Source organism: Silene latifolia, chromosome 3, assembly GCF_048544455.1.
Source record: "Silene latifolia isolate original U9 population chromosome 3, ASM4854445v1, whole genome shotgun sequence".
NCBI lineage: Eukaryota > Viridiplantae > Streptophyta > Magnoliopsida > Caryophyllales > Caryophyllaceae > Silene > Silene latifolia.
The window spans coordinates 8,355,013-8,372,229 of record NC_133528.1 but is presented as its reverse complement, the minus strand read 5'-3'; the positions used below and the strand labels follow the sequence as shown (position 1 = coordinate 8,372,229).

Here is a 17,217-nt window from a genome sequence, read left to right as displayed (position 1 = left end):
CATGTGTTTTCCAAACATCACTTAAAAATTGAAATTTAGAGTTGAATTTTACGTGATCTCCTGACTCCATACATGCATATGAAACTTAATTTGATGTTAAATTAACATTATAACTTCAATAATTAAAATCATAAAAAATAAAATCAATTTCCATTTCCAAAAGCTAGGTAACATAAACTATAACTCCATCTCTATTTTCTTTCAACAGCGTTGCCAAAAAAATTAAAATTGAATTGCGAGCTCCATAGCTACTTCATATCTTATTAGTCATATTAAATCGGTCGAGATTTCAAGGGATTGGCTGATTGGCCGTAGGTTGATAGTAATATTCAGCCTCCGTTGGTTTGAGTTATAATTTTACCCATCTATTGTACATGGGTAGGTTGATCAAAATGTAACTTCCAAATTAAGTCAATGCTAAAAGTCTAGTCTTAACTCAATTTTAATTTGTGAGAGCAACAAATATCTTAAGTGGCTCAGCCATGATTTTGTAGCATTATTCAACGTCTTGAGATGTCAACATTATGCAATTTGTTGTTGCTGATGTACAGAGATTTGAAATCTCAATAAGTTTTATTTATCTTATTTTCGGCATAAATAGGATCCTACAACCTGTTGTACAGTCATATATTATATATACCCTATATTAAACTATCTAAGTCCAATGAAAAATAAAAAATTCTACCCATCTCCTTTTTCCCTAATTCTGATTTCTCTTCGGTCGACAAACCCTCCTATTTCCCTTCTCTAAATTTATCTTAAACGACAGTCGACAAATCTTCCTTCTCCATAATTCTGATTAAAAAATGGTGAAAGGGAAGCAATTGACAACATCATCGAGGAGGAAACAATAATTCGGTGAACGAGAAGCAATTTACATCATCATCAAGGAGGAAAAACACATCTAACAATATATTTCGGTGAACGAGAAGCAATTTACATCATCATCAAGAAAGAAAAATGTATCTAACAATACTTTGAGATAAATTTCTACACCAATCATACGAACTATTATTAAAAAAATACGAGCTAAAAAATACGAGCACATAAGAATACGAGCTATTAAGATAAGAATACTAGCTGATGTAAAAAGAATACGAGCTTAAAAGGATCACGAACTTAAAAATACGAGTACATAAGAATACGAGCTATTAAGATAAGAATACGAGCTAATGTAAAAAGAATACGAGCTTAAAAGGATCACGAGCTTAAAAATACGAGCACATAAGAATACGAGCTAATGTAAAAAGAATACGAGCTTAAAAGAATACGAGCTTTAAAATACGAGCACATAAGAATACGAGCTATTAAGATAAGAATACGAGTTAATGTAAAAATAATAAGAGCTAATGTAAAAATAATACGAGCTTCAACTATTTTCATGCATTAGAAATTTTGAATAAAAAAAATTCTTTCAAGATGATGCTCACGTGATATGATTAATTAACTGGATGATGGGGAAGATGAAGAGGAGTTAGAAAAATATGGAAGCATTCAGATAGAGAAAAAGGATTTGATTGAAAATTAGATTACGTTACCTTCTTTTTTGGAAACAAATATTTGAAAAAAAAGACTAAAATAACCTTTGATGTACAATGCTATTTAATTTGTACATCCAGTTGTATAGTCTTGGAACTGTATTTTCGGTACATTGCAATTCTATGGTAAAACTATCCTTTCATATGATATGATTCACCTTAGAAGTAATTGTATCGAACTTAAAAGATAAAAAGTCACTTAAACATAATTTGTTAATCCTAAATTTCAAAGTGTTCTATGATGAACGATTGAAGGACTGACGTCTCATACGAAGATTTGGTCTTACCGTAAACTTTGTAGACACGCTAATCATACAATTATTTGCATGATAATTTGTATTCGACTAATCATTTATTCATTAGATTCCAATTTAATTTATTCGAGTCACTATCGATGTGGTGTAATATTAATTGTAAAAATCGGTTGCCTTGCAACTAGGGTGAGCATAAAGCATCATAAGTTGATGCCAATATTATTCAATCAATCAATTTGCCTTTGTTTTGGGAATTACGGTCAAAATCAGGTTACATAAGCCACATGGACCCAGACTCCGGCGTCGGGCCGAACAGGCAATTTAGTGGGCCGGCCCAAAAACTGTTCAAAGAATTAGAGTCTCAAGCTCAACACATGGTAGAGACCCAATAGTGGAGGCCTCAGCCATTCTCTTCAAAAACGAGACTACGTCATCCGGTGATCCGAGCATATATCGGGCACTGGTCCGGGAGCGCCCAACGGCACAGGAGAAGTAGTTCTCCTTGTTAAGGTCCAATACACTCCATGATGTTTTCTCTAACGACGGCTTTCGTGTGGCCCCGCCATTTTGGTTGGCGGGCTTCTTATCAGGGTTTGGGGACAAGCGTTGTTGGGCCGATTTGCTATTTACGGACTTTGATCCGCCTCTACCAGACGGAAGCTTCAATGGCGGCCTCCTATCTCCGGGAAGCTTTGATAGGTCGGCTGATTTTGATCGTGAGTGGCACCCGTTGTCAGAAGGAAGCTCTGGCTCAAAAAATGTAAATACGTCTTCATCCTGAAAGAGAGTAATCGAAATGAGACCGTCTCTATAACCGAAAAGCAAAAGTATTATTCCGTACTATTAAACTTTTTATTATAAAAAAAGAAAAAAAAATACTCAGATCAAGGATTTTACCTTCTCCAGAAAATGGCCTATGCATAGGACGTAATCAATCGGCGATGTCAATGGTTTGCTGTGGACTATTTCCCCCAATATCCGATCAATTGCCGAGCCCTATTTCAAGAATTACAGAAGGAAAGATTAAAGAATGCAAACGTAAACACATAAATTATTAGTAAATCGAGAGATGCTCAGAAAGCCATTAGACTTGCAGCGAAAAATACAACAACAACATCAGAGCTTTAATCCCAAAATAATTTGGCGTCGGCTCACATGAATCATCCTTTAGAACCATCCATGGGTGAACGCACACCTCAAAAATGCGAAAAAATAGAAAAAAAAAGTGAAAAACAAAAAGGGAGTGAAACATAATACGAAAGACTTCCAGAGAAAAATGATTTAATAAAAAGTATACATTTCACGAAATTTAGTCGTATAAATTGCCCTAACCAAATCCTTATATTATTAACTTTCTGTTTACATTGATATAGAAGATGCTTAAAAATCATTCAAGAACAATACCTTTGTCACGCCCACAGCTCGAACCTCAACAGATCTACTCCCTTGCACGACTTCAACAGCTGCATTTGATATCGGGCCTGTCCACAGGTGCTGTAACATGTCTCTGGCTTGGAGTCTTCCGAACTCAAAGTCTACATAACAAGATACAACGGAAAATGGAGATGTAGGATGTCGGTAAATATAAAATAGTACGGTTTAGGGTACTTCATATTAAGGCTAAGAGCATTACCAGCATACTTGTAATTCCATACAAGTGACGTTTCACGGAGTTCAAAATGCGACCTAGGAGTTCTTTCGGTGAAATACTCAAATACGTGCTACAAAATGTCAAAACCACCACAGTGAATTAGAGACGGGAGCACAACCAAAACGGAAACCACTGACCATTGACTTGAAGCGAGCTGAGGAAATACCTTTACGCTAGGGACCCAATCCAAGTTCAAATGCTCTGGCATAGTTGTCATCCAATCTCCTCTTCTTGTGTGGCGCAAAAACATACCGTGCTCTGCTGCCAACCACATGTCATAATTTCCAAAGTTCTGCACAAGACCAAGATTAGGAGCAATTACAAAATTACGATCTTTGGGACAACGCCCCAATGCGGCGATGCCTAAGATTATTGTGGAATGAAGCAAAATGTTTCGCGGAGTTGGTCACATTTTTTTGTGAAGTAGAGGTCCTTCGATAATGAAGATCATGCAACCTACTCCAAAAGGCTAGCTTAAGAAAGAGCGGATATAGATAACACATAAACGGGGGGGAAAAGAAGATTGAGCACCTCATCGAGTACTGGTCTACCGCTTCCACTAAGGACAACAATTGTTGTTTTCGGGTCTTTGCAAAGATTAATTAGAGGCTCTTTTAGGTCTGGATGCAATTTAAGTTCCATTTCCTTTATTTGATCTCCGCCTCTTCTACCAGGAGTATCAACTGCTTCAGTCAAAGTAGCATTGAATCCCTGAAAATTTTCAATGGTCAAAAGAATCATGGATTCCGAAAAATTCCAGTGTCTTAGGGTTGATTATTTTTTCAACAGTTTTTCTTGATTGATATCACAGCCAAATATATGAACTAAGATAAATGATAACCAAATAATACCAGTATGAGGAGACGGTTACTGCAACTCAAGAAATGGTTAGCTGCATAATCAACTGGCAGCGGAGGACGGATTTGTGTTATCCTGAGCTGGGCCTCTACAACAGTGTCATTCAGCTCACTGAAAAATTGAGTGACTGTTAGAATGGGATTTACCATAACTAGAATTTTGAAAATATCCTAAAAGTCGATTATAACTAACAAAACAATCGTCACTGGTATCTCTAAAACATCCCTCGGGTATTTTACTAACTGAATCAAACTCAAACTGTGAAACTCATAAACACGAACTGCAAGCTGAAATAACAAACAATTGCCTAAGCCGTTATAATTGACTACTATAATTGACTTCAGTTATCAATACAGCACCAAATCCAATAGAATAATCTTCGACAGTCATAAAAAGGCTCAGATGGAGCGATAAAGATCAAAACATCAAATCATGCGGTATGCTTTGGTGCAAAAATATCACATTTTTATATCAAAAGAAGCCTAATCCGTTATAAATGTCCATGGTTAACCAAAACTGACATTAGTTCACATGTCACTGGACGATTTTCCCTTGTGAAAAGGAAATGATTTAATATCCACGTACCTCACAAAAGTCTCGGCCCATTCCTGAGAAGTATGGGTAGTGAGATGTGCGAAATTTAGCTGATGTCTTTTTTCTCTTTCTTCGTCCGACATATTTAAAGCTTTACCAATAGCAGCGGCCACCTCTGTGACATTCCATGGGTTTACCAATAGCGCTCCAGCACCCAAAGACTGCGCAGCTCCAGCAAACTAACCATACAATATGTTAATCAAGTTAAATCAAACTATACGAATAAGCTTCGTAGAACTAAGTTGACTAACATTTCGTTTACAAATAATATTTTCATATTTCATATATACAAGTGTTAACGGTGTGCATAAAGCTGAGATAAGTGTGTACCTCACTAAGAATGAGCACACCCTTCTTAGCATCTTGGCAAGCTACGTACTCGTAGCTGACCAAATTCATTCCATCTCTTAATGAAGTGACCAGTGCTACATCTACAAAGTGGAAAAGCAAAGAAAGAAAAATCTGAGTTAAAGGATCAGTATATGACAAAGGTAAAGATAGACCAACATAACTTTTACTTGTAATGTGAGTGGCAAGGGATAAAATCGATGCAAATATGGTGTTAAGAGAGGGCGAATGCACAGAAAGATTCATGTGCACTACAGGGGTAATTAATTATCGTCTTATGTGATTCCTTTTACTTTTGTTTACTGGTAATAGCTGCTTGCGTATGCAGACGCTTTGCAGATTTACAGTTTCTCCCTATCTCACTACAGAAAGTGAGTGATTGGTTGTAAAATAACGGAGGAAAGTCAATGTATATAAATCCTGTTTCCGGGATGAATATGCACCTATTTTTAGGTCCGTTATACTGCCTTGCTTATATTGACACTCGGAAAGTTAGAAACCCCGAAGGTTCATAGCATATAAGAATAGTACAAGTGATGACTGAACTTACCAGTCACAGCATATAGAGCGCAAAGTGCATGAAAATCCAGAGAACGATCCTACATAACAAAATTGCCTTTCAGTTCAAACAAATAATTTCTTTGTAGTTAATCTAGGGACAAAAGCCGTAAGCAAAGATCGGGTGAGCTAATAGCTAATCATGCATATACCAACATATCATGCTACAACTTTCATAAGCAGATGTGCGTATTTGGTTACACGTATTATGATTTATGACCACTTCGACACAACATCGGAACAATAGTTAAGCATGGAGGAAAACTCAATTCAAAACTTCAAGCTTAATTATTTCACAAACTACAGAACATTATTTCACAAACTCTCGTTGCCATTATAGCCATTTGACAAGCCTTGAATACAGAAAATTAAAAAGAACCACCCTACATGAAAAAGCAGGTTAATCACTTTTCCACAAGCTACCAACTCAAAAAGAACGTCAATCAGTTTTCCGCAAGGACGGACAGAGTGACAGACTTTATATACATAAAACAACAATATCAGGAGATACAGACCAGATGATGTATGGGAACTCGAATCAATGATCCAAATCTTCCATTGATTCGTCCAACTATTTCGTGAACCTGACTTGTAAGTTTTTGATCTGTAACAATAGGAAAAATGATAGTATTGGACTACAAGGTTATTGGCAGGAACATCAACAATGCTGTATGCAGAAGAGATTCACACAACCTAGAAAATCACAAACGATCTCAAGTCGCTGGTATATAATTAGTCTTCGCTCTTCACATCTTAACATAAAGAGCGATGCAACACCTCAACCGCCACCCACATATTACTATACAAACTTTTTTTAAAAAAAAATACATCAAATGTTTTCGTCAGAAAGTTAACCTTTTCTGTTCTAGAGAAGAATAAATGTAACAAGTAGAGTTCATTTTATCACCGCTAACATGCACATATAGCAAGAGAAAAAAAAACGTACATTCAGGGACATCTGTTCTCGTTGGCACAGCAATTTGAAGGAGAACAACTTTGTCTTTCCAATAAGAGTTTTCTTCTAGGAACTTCTCAAATGCTAGTAGCTTCTGTGGAATTCCTTTAATCATGTCAAGGCGATCAACACCAAGCATCACCTGGCATAGATAAACATTCAATATGCAAAGGAACGAGCAATGAAAAAGTAGTACTTCGTTATTATCAGACACAATAGCAGTTATTTAGCAATCAACGTCTGGAGATTGGTATTTACATGCCTTAAACATATGATTAAAAACGCATCCACATTATTTTAGCCCTCTCTGTGCCAGCCATTTTAAACAATAGCATGGCAAAACGGAGGGGGTTTAACAAGAAGCAAACAATAGATCAAAGTAGTTTGATCTTTGCCATTCCACTTTGAATGCAATTAATACCGCCTCAAAATGCAGTCACGGTATGTTGAGAAACTCTATAAGTCCTTGGCAAACCAGATGCAATCCCATTACACTTCAAGATTCAGAATACAGCTACTACAGTTGAAAGAAAAACAAAAAAACACAGCCATTTTCTTCTTCCTGTGATTTGATCTCTGAATCTATCCCGATAGGAAATGCATCAACTTTAGTACAGAACTAAAGACCACTGAACTTTCATACCCACATCAAGGGCAAAAGAAACCTCCATTCCCCAACCTCAACCACTTAATGCAAATAAGGGAAAATAAAGGCCACTTGTGGTAAATTCTTAAAAGTCGGAATGAATCGCTCTCAATCCAAAACATACATGAAATGTGCACGCTACACTGAAGGAAAAAGAGGCCATAACCACATACCTTGCGACCCGAAAATCTTTCCGTTAGTTCTCTAATGTGCTCTTGAACTTGGGGGAGTTCAAGGGCTCGAATGAATCGTTCTGAATCTATCCCGATAGGAAACTGAAATTGTAAGCCATGAAACAAAAAAAAGTTACACAAAGGAACAGAGAAACGAAAAAAGCTAATTATCTTAAGCCCAAACAGCCAAAATTCGTAGCACATTATCAAATAACTTTAAGCTAAGCATTATTTCAGTAAGAAAATGTAGGTTTGACATACAGCAGCCACACGAGTCAATCTCCCTTGATCATCCTCCACTCCTTCAGGCGTACCTTCAAGACCAAGAATGCGGGTACACGCACTAACAAAGTGTCTTGCGTAATCATAGGTATGAAAACTACAAAGAACAAGATAATATTAAAGTACAAAAAAAGGGGGAGTTATTTATATCAGGGTAAAAACAGTGTGGTAAAATTGGCAAGATCAAATATTCAATAATATTATGCAGGGCATGAATATAATCTATAAAAAGCTTAGATATAACGCAGCGAAATGCAATCTATAGCATCAAAATGCCATAAACAAGAAGATATGTCCTCTATATATAAATAATCCCATCATTAAGGACAAAGGAACAAGATCACGGGAATTTCTAAATTCGGAAAAAAGAGATAAAACTAACTCTATTTGGACTATTGGTGTAATAATCCAATATTGATCACATATACATATATCAATGATAAGTGTATACATCCTATAAGTTCAATAAAGCAGCCTGAAGTCATATGGAAAATGCTTAGCACCTCCACAATATATTATACTAGGCGATAGCGATACGTCTTTTAATTATGCAAAATGATCCTGAAAAATTTCCGGCATAGATTTCAAAAACACAAATGGTCTTGTTGTTTCATCACTTTTGGGAAAGCTAGAAAATCTATTATAGCTTCGAATTACTGTAAGACCAATCCATTACATGGCTATTTTTCAGTAATGGCGCCTTTTAGTTCTGGTGCACCGTATATTCTTAAAAAAAATTCAAACACTGAAGTACAGAACAACCACGAGGAGGACCTGGCCCATGAGATAAATGGACAGGGTCCTCTAATAACAGAAGTTTATGCTGTAACAATTGACTGTAAGACAATGAGGACCACCACTAATCGTCTCTTTTTTTTTTCCAGAACAAAATGGAAGCAAAGACTGAAAGTTTAGTGTTTTCCAGATCATTCAAAGGCTGAGTTTTAAACTTTTAAAAGCAAACGCTTTAGAATCAGAATCAGAATCGTTGATGTCATCAAGTGACTTCAATAAAGAGAAACAAATTAAATTAGCAGAAACCGGTCAGTGAAATTATAAGACTCACCCAACCAGATCAGCACGAAGAACAGCACGGAGCAACTCAGAGCGAGATGGTAATGTTCTGTGAATTTCTGAGGAAGGGAAAGGTGTGTGGAGGAACCAGCCAACTTTCATCTTTTCATTATGATTTTTAAGGCACTCGGGAAGGAACATCAGATGGTAATCATGACACCACACCACATCACCTTCCTCGTAATGTTCATTCACCACATCGGCAAACATCTGATTCGCCTTTTTGTAGGCGGCAAACTGCGATTGGAAACTTCTTGTAGTTGCAAGTCTGTCTTCTTGTGGAAGACCAAGGTAATGAAACAAAGGCCACAAAATGTTGTTGCAGTACCCATTGTAGTATTGATGTACTATCTCTTCGTCAAGAAAAACAGGTATGCACCTCTAAAATTGAATGAAATACAGCAGATTGGTTAAACCAGAACACACTAAACATTTAAGAACCTTTAAAGAACTAAAAGAATTTAATCACACCAGAGTCAATTATAAGCATTAAACCTTTTCTGCAAGAGCCTTCGTAAGAGCGTTTTGTCCAACTTTATCAGGAACATTTACACCAGCCCATCCAATCCACCTAGCCTCGAATTCCTTAACACCTTAAAACATATGCCACATAAACTCAGTATTCAACAAGTTTGCATATAAAACTGTCCTGCAGTAGACCTTTCGAAATTCACCCCCAAAACGTCAAATGCTCAACCTAAGGGCTCCCACAATGGAGGGGAGGGGGAAGAGTACATTGTTTCCGGATGACCCATAACAAAAGTTGTATCAAGAATTGCAAGAAAAGACTACTACTTCAGTATATAAGCACATCCACTTTAGCAAGTTATTATGCTTTGTTCCATCATAATCCGTATTCCAAAACCAAAGAATAGGGCAAGCATTTGGCTCAACTGAAAACAGAAAAAAACTTAAGAATCAACATATTAAACAATAAATAAGCATCCGCATACCTAAGAGAGCACTAACAAGACCTCCGGCACTAATATCCAATGACCATGAATCTTCACTTCTCCTCACAGCAGAAACTGGCAGCCGATTCGCAACCACTAATAGTCTTTGAGTAGGCACTTCTTCAGCCAATTCATACGGGATCGAAGCCTCTGCACCTTCCAAGTATTTCTCTACCCTAGAAAAATCATGTCCTATAGGATCCGTACTACTACTATTATTATCAAAATTTTCGGTGTTTTGTCTGATTCTTTTTAGCTCCCTTAATCTAAGGAGCCTTGTCACTCGATTCGTGGGGATACTAGAATTACCGTTATACTTGTTTCCAGGCATGCGCTCAATCTTTATTCACACTGTTTCAACATTGAATTCAGACAATCAAAAAGTCGAAATCTTTGATAACGATTAGTCTTGTGTAAAACAGTTTTACCCGTTAAATCATAAAAGTCCTTACATTCTTCACCAACTTCAACAATCAGAAACTCGATTTCTTTAACAACAATTAGTCTTGTGTAAAACAGTTTTACCCGTTTAATCATAAAAGTCCTTACATTTTTCACCAACTTCAACAATCAAAAACTCGATTTCTTTGACAACAATTAGTCTAGTGTAAAACAGTTTTACCCTTTAAATCATAAAAGTCCTTACATTTTTCACCAACTTCAACAATCAAAAACTCGATTTCTTTGACAACAATGAGTCTTGTGTAAAACAGTTTTATCGTACTAAAGTCAATCAGACCGACAACACTAAACCGTGTTAGACAGGTCGCCTTATACAAGAATTTGCGCTTTTCCAATGTCGTCGAGAATTCATTCAAACTAAATCATTTACTAATTACTAATAACCAAACCACAAATTTCTGAAACCCTAAATTGAATTTCAAAGAACAAAAACATTCATCCAAGCATAAAATTCTTGATAACTTAATTAACAAAAATTATAATTTTGATGAAAAAACAATGCATATTACTGTACTATACCATATACAAAAAGTCAATCAACTTGCAGAAATTAAAGAACAAGACTTTAAACAAATACTGATAATCCCACAAGAACCAACCATATACGAAGAGTAAGTAAGTCTTCTGTAAAACGGTTTTACAATTAACTCGAAACAAACAAAACCAATCATATTAAGCAAAAACAACACAAACCCACATCATAAAAACACAAGAAATTGAATCAATCAAACAAGAATAAAAAGAACAAAACTTTAAACAAATTTCTGAAAATTAAAACATACCCTTTTGCTGAAACCACAAGAGAATGCAAAAAAATCACAATCTATGCAGAAATGGGATCAATTTGTGAAGAATAAAGAGATGAAAAGGCATGAAAAATGGGAGAAATTGATATTGATATAATTTTAAAGGAGAGAAACATAAAAATAGAGACATATATATAAGATTATATGAAGCAAAAGAAAATGGGATCCTCGTGTAAGCTTTATATGGTTCCAATGGACCGAAGCCATGCAGTCTGCTAGAGAGATACTAACTAGCCTACCACCAAAATATTTCTGACACTTTATGCTTATACAAACACCAACTTGTGTATTTACTTTTGGCTAAATTCTTGTGATGGTACATATCCGTCACTCTTGAGTGATGGATACCATTTTACCTCACAAGGTACCCACTTTTTCTCTCTCTGCAACACTATTCATGTGGTCCCCTTTCTCCACTAACTCATTTTGTTACCATTTTATCTCACAAAATATCCGCCACAAATGGTAACCCGTCACAAAGGAGACCAATTGTTACTTTTGTACTTGTGTGGGTGGAGTATAGATTCGATTTGTGACGGATCCAGAAAATTTTCTTTTCGATTGTGTAGTTGTGTTATAATGAAGTTTACATATGAATTATATGAGGAATAGGTTTTATTTGTAAAGAGTCAAATAGGATCGGATCGGATGTATAAGTTATTTTTGAATTAAAATTCGTGCTTAGGCTTATTAATTTTAACATAGGTAGTTTAGAGGTAAACAGAGGACCGAGTTAGCCGGGAATGTGGCATAAAGATTCAAATTTATATAAGATATGAGATGGGTGGTGAGATTCAAGAATTCACTAAATCAAAAATTTAATTTGATTAACCCTCCTCCCCTTTCTTACCCACACCCGGTTCTGGATCGTACGGGTCTGCTCGTTCCTCTCGGTCTGCGTGGTGTATGTGGGTTGTTCGGGTCTTATCGGACGAGTTTGTTGAGGTGGTGTGGCAGGGTGGTGCTTGGATATGGCGGTGTTGTGGGTTGGTAGGGAGGCGGTGGCTTCCGTTTTTTTTTCCTGTGTTCCGCTTTGTTTCCTTTATGTTTTTGTTTAATTTCCGCTTTCATTTTTGTTTCGTCTCTCTTTCTGAGGGCTTTGTCCCCGTCTATCGGTGGTGTCCTTCTCTCAGTTTGAGAGCTTTCATTTTCTGGTTCGTTTGCAGTTTTCTAATAAGTCACCAAAAGATCAGCGTTGTTATAAATCGTTATATGGGTTTACATATTTTGTCCGATTCATGGCTACAGTCAATCACGTCAGAAGAAATGGATACTCTCAAGGAAGATTCGGAGACCCTCTTATGGATAAAAGCCTTTTGCGGTGAATCGATGATAGAGACTCTGTTGCAGTGTTTCATTCTTTGAACAAGAATTTATTTCCTATGGTTGTAATCGATTTGTATCCGATTGAGCTTGGCATATGTTGTAGATGTCGTATGACTTTTTATTAATGATAATGATCTTTTCTCAAAAAAAAAAAAAAAAAAAAAAAAATGATGGTTGATGGCATAGACTCTAATATGGGGACTAGTTATATATGGGCAAATATCGAATTCGAATTTAAGTGAGTTTGAAATATAGTTGGATCATGAGTTTGGAAAATGATTGCATTGTTATAATGAAATTTATAGGAATAGAAATACAAGGAATAGGGTTTTGATTTGTAAAGGAACGAATTGGATAAGTTATTTTTGAATTAAAATTCTTGTTTAGGCCTATTAGTCTTGACAGATGATAGATTGACAGGTAGTTTAGAGGTAATTGGAGGATCGGGCTAGCCGATGTATGTGGCATTGTGGCATAAAGGTTCAAATTAATGTAACGATAAATACTTGAGTCCTCCTGGATGACGTCCTCCCATATCCAAATGAGGCTTTTACAATAGTTAATTGAGAAAATTGTGAGATTTAAACCTATGACATTTTGATCCCACTAACTTTTATACGAGGTTAAAAACTCACTCAATCAAAAGTTTAATTTGATAGTTAGAGGTTATGAATGATTTATTACTCTAACAGTTTCGAATATGACTATCTACTCCGTATTTATTAATAATAAATGAAACCCTCACCCTAAATTATTGTCTTAGGTTAACTTAAATATGCAAAATGCAATCTATAAAACTTATGCAACCATTTTCCAAACTCGTGATCCAATCATATTTCAAACTCACTTTAATTCGAGTTTGATACTTCCCAATATATATCTAATCCCCTTAATTTGATAATATTATAATTCATACATTTTGAGAGAATCATTAAAAGCAAAAAAAATGTGGAGTCAACAATAAGAAATCGTATTAAAATCACAACCAATAGAACTTTTCATGGCCCCTTAAGGGGTCAATGTATGTCTTACACTCTTACTAAATAACCAACACTTGTACGTGACTATGTCTAAGCATTAAGAAAATATTAAGAAGCACAACAAACTAAGCAACCCCCACCACATTACTATGTCTTCACAAACATGTGGCTTTTAGTTTTGGAAAAAATTATTGCTCTTTGATGAGTATTATGTAAATTTTAACCATTAAATTAAGTTATTGGTTAAAATGGTATCGAGTTAGTGTAACAAAAAAATCGTGTGTTCGAATGTCACCTCCCTTAGTTCTAAAGTGGGGAGGCCTACAGTTACATCCACGAGTATAAAATCAATCTTGGAAATTCAACTATCAGTTGAAACTAAGTGGAATATTAACACTAGGTATAAGGATGTTTGCAGTTGCATCCACGAGTATAAAATCAATCTTGGAAATATAACCATCAGTTTAAACTTTGAATTGAGATAATTTATCGACATTATGTCTTCCCTAATTAAAACGCAAATATAAGGAAAATATTAGAAATAAAAACTTTCATTATCTAAGAATGACATATTTACGATTCTCCTAAAGGACCCGACATTTTTCCTTCAGTCTGATACTTTCCTTCCTCGTCCTCACCACGAGTTGGGATCCTTTAATTTCCGTTTTTTTTTCCCATATCTACTCATTACTTTAAGGGTGGTGTTTGGTTTAGTTTGTTGGAATGGAATGAAACGGATTTAGTAAATTTCATTGTTTAATTCAGATTATTTAAAATAGAATTAGATACTCAATGGATTTCAACTCAACTCTAACCTCTTGTAATCCCATTTCTACCTTCGATTCAAACTTCATTCTCACCCTTTTATAACTTACGATGAAACAAACAAGATTACACAAATATTGATTTAGAATCTCATATCACCATTCTATTTCATTCTAACTTGTTAAACCAAACGACCCTTGTGACAATAAAATCGTTCCTAGACTTAGAGGATTGTTGACAGAACGGAAATAAAGAGGAGAGGAAATAGAGAGATTCAAATTAAATTTCCCAACATCTGGCTTTTAATTTTGGAAAAAAATCTGGTCTTTCATGAGGATCATATAAATACGTATTAAGTATAAAATCAATATTGTAACTTTAACCATTAATTTACGTAATTTATTTTCGCAGTACGTTTTTTACTCATTACAGTACCTTTTGCGCAATATTTTCCATTTACCTACCCTTGTGCTACTAACAAACACAAATCTAGTTTTCTCATATCCCAATATTAGAACCTTGCGAATCGATCAAATTACAACAAAAAAATCTCAATTATGAATCATAATTTGATTAAATCACATGTACTTAACTTCTAAATTACAATTAATTGTTCAAACTAATATTTGTTTTTATGTTCTTTAGTATTTTTTTTAATTAGGGTTTGATATTTGAATGATAATTAATGTTTGGTGGCTTCATGGATATTACCACCTAAATCAAGCTTCTGGATTGTGATTTTGCATCACATCTTCCCCCTTGCCTTTTGCTTGATTCTCCTCGTGCCAGACGAAGCTCCGAGTTACCACCTTTCATATTAGAAATCGTGTTTTTGTTGTTCTTAAGAAAGAAGATACATGCTGGCGGCGGTAAATTAGCCATCTCCACAATACGGAGTCAAGTTGACGCAATCTTCCACTTTGCTCATCGTCGGAAGGCCACAACGATGATCAAACTTGTGATTGTTGTTCGTCTTCGATGTTGAATCAATGGCTAGACATTGATGTACTGTTTAACTTTTTTTTTTTTTTGCTTTTAATTTATTTTCAATGTAGTACAAAACGGGACATGAATTAGGGGAGAAAAAAATGAGAGGGGTAATTTGGGAAAAAGTGTACTTTTGGTTGACATAATATCAGAGCTAGTATGACTAAAAATCTAAAATGGCTCCCCTCTCTCTCAGTTCTAAAGTGAATATTAGCACTAGATATTGGGAGGCCATGCATGCAGTTACATCCATACTTCAAGCTCGGGGGGCATTCATATAAAAAGGTGTATTAGAGTATAAAATCGATCTTAGGACGCCAACCATCAATTAGAACTTTTGGTTGACATGGTTTTTTGTCAATACTCTTTCCTAAGGAGTTTGATCTCCAATATGAAAGCTATAAATGTAAAGGCATACGGAAAATATTAGGAATGAAATGCTTTTATTGTGACATATTTATGAGTCTCCTGAAGGATCCAAGATTTTTTCTTCATTCTGATACTCTCCTTCCTCGTCCTCACCACTAGGATCTTTTTTTTTTTTTTTTTTTTTTTTCTATTTTTTTTTTTACTTTAAACTAGTTTTATACTCGTGCAAAATAACTAAATAAGCACGGGTCATAATAGCAGGCGATAGCATTAAATACGTGAACATGTAATTGAGCGTGATTAAGTGTTAAGTACCATGACAACATAAATAGTCCATATTTGGAGATTCCAATATTTGTCAGATAATAAATAATCGTATTTTATTAGAATTATATTCAAGGTATTTGATATGTTAGACCCATTGAATGTATGTAAATTGTTACATTTTAAATAATGTTTTAAGTTTTAACATAAGTAATTAAAATAGGATTAGGAGATAAGAATAAAAATTGAGTTGAAGAGAGGGTAATTAAATAGAATAGGAAACATGGAAAGGCCCACATGTAGAAACTAAATAGTCAATCAGAAGCCAAGAAAAAACTCGACTTTTATACTATGTAGATGTAGATTGTAACAATAAAATTGTTTCAAGAGGATTGTTGTCTTCAAATAAAGAGAAGTGGAAATAGAGAGATTTAAATTTGCCTCATTGGTCATCACTATTAGCATGTATGGAGCCTATGGATAAATTACGTATTTTAAAATAATAAAAAAATGAGATGACGTCAATGAATGACAGGGGCAAATGCACTCACCACCCCAAACCGTTATAAAATAGTCAAGGTTCCGTGAACATGAGACGTCGCATAATAAGTATAAAGCAGCAATAAAAAAGTTTGTTACCCTCAAATTTCATTTCTAGCTCTTATATAATCCTATACTCCTATTCGATGAATTGTACCGAGACTCAATACAACCCTAAACTAATTTGTATACCCATAATATATAAGTGACGTCATATTCCTTACATAACTTTATATTCTTAGCTTTTAATTTCTCGTTAAAGTACCTTTTCATCCAATGATAATAATTGATATTGTCCAACTAAACCCATATCCTTGGTAGCCCAACATTTTCTCCCCCACATATTAGATCATGAAAGAATTTTGTAAAAAATTACGAGATAACCTTATTAAAGCTGATATCAAGACTGGGTATTACTCTGTGTTATGTGTATCATGAATTAAATTATTAAACTTATATCCCTTTCTTATTAATGAACTTTATATCATGTACATTAAAGGACTTATTGAAACTTGGTACCATCCTTAAAAGTAAAAACGACATTACTATATATTTAATCTATTTTTATCCAGTCTAAAATAAGAATTTGTACTCGTTCTCATTTAAAAGGGATAGTGCAAATAATGTTCCCCATGCACGTTATCTTAAAAATCGTAGGAAGGGGAAGGCTGACATCATGAAGCACATTACAGACAAAAGAAAACGGCAGCAGAATATAATACTTTAGATCTTTATAAGATTTATGCCCAGGACACAAACCAGGCACAATCAATTGGAATCTTAGGAGGGACATAAGACATGACATGACATGACATAAATCAAACCCAAATTCCC

General features: G+C 35.1%; 1 protein-coding gene across 2 annotated transcripts; it reads right to left on the bottom strand.

The window, feature by feature from the left end:
* Window positions 1-1,979: 1,979 nt before the first annotated feature.
* On the bottom strand, window positions 1,980-11,564 carry LOC141647047 (alpha,alpha-trehalose-phosphate synthase [UDP-forming] 1-like). Of its 2 annotated transcripts, none has more exons than XM_074455083.1 (18): window positions 10,531-11,564; window positions 9,885-10,339; window positions 9,427-9,524; window positions 8,924-9,312; window positions 7,837-7,954; window positions 7,576-7,677; window positions 6,748-6,898; window positions 6,317-6,405; window positions 5,794-5,842; window positions 5,226-5,326; window positions 4,887-5,074; window positions 4,295-4,412; window positions 3,975-4,154; window positions 3,610-3,735; window positions 3,426-3,513; window positions 3,197-3,327; window positions 2,690-2,788; window positions 1,980-2,569 (listed from the first exon to the last, which is right to left on the bottom strand). In XM_074455083.1, the coding sequence occupies exons 2-18, from the start codon at window positions 10,213-10,215 to the stop codon at window positions 2,138-2,140; spliced, it is 2,790 nt and encodes a 929-aa protein (XP_074311184.1). In that variant the 5' UTR covers window positions 10,216-10,339; window positions 10,531-11,564; the 3' UTR covers window positions 1,980-2,137. The 2 variants fall into 2 exon arrangements, with proteins under 2 accessions (XP_074311184.1, XP_074311183.1); XM_074455082.1 differs by having other exon boundaries at window positions 9,885-10,235; window positions 11,129-11,392.
* Window positions 11,565-17,217: the final 5,653 nt, after the last annotated feature.

Coding starts and splice junctions, on each gene's coding strand:
- LOC141647047 (XM_074455083.1), bottom strand. CDS start 10,215: ATGCCTGGAAACAAGTATAACGGTAATTCTAGTATCCCCACGAATCGA. Junction 6,899..7,575: donor AAAGATTTTCGGGTCGCAAG/GTATGTGGTTAT, acceptor TATCTATGCCAG/GTGATGCTTGGTGTTGATCG. Junction 4,413..4,886: donor TGGGCCGAGACTTTTGTGAG/GTACGTGGATAT, acceptor TCAATTTTTCAG/TGAGCTGAATGACACTGTTG.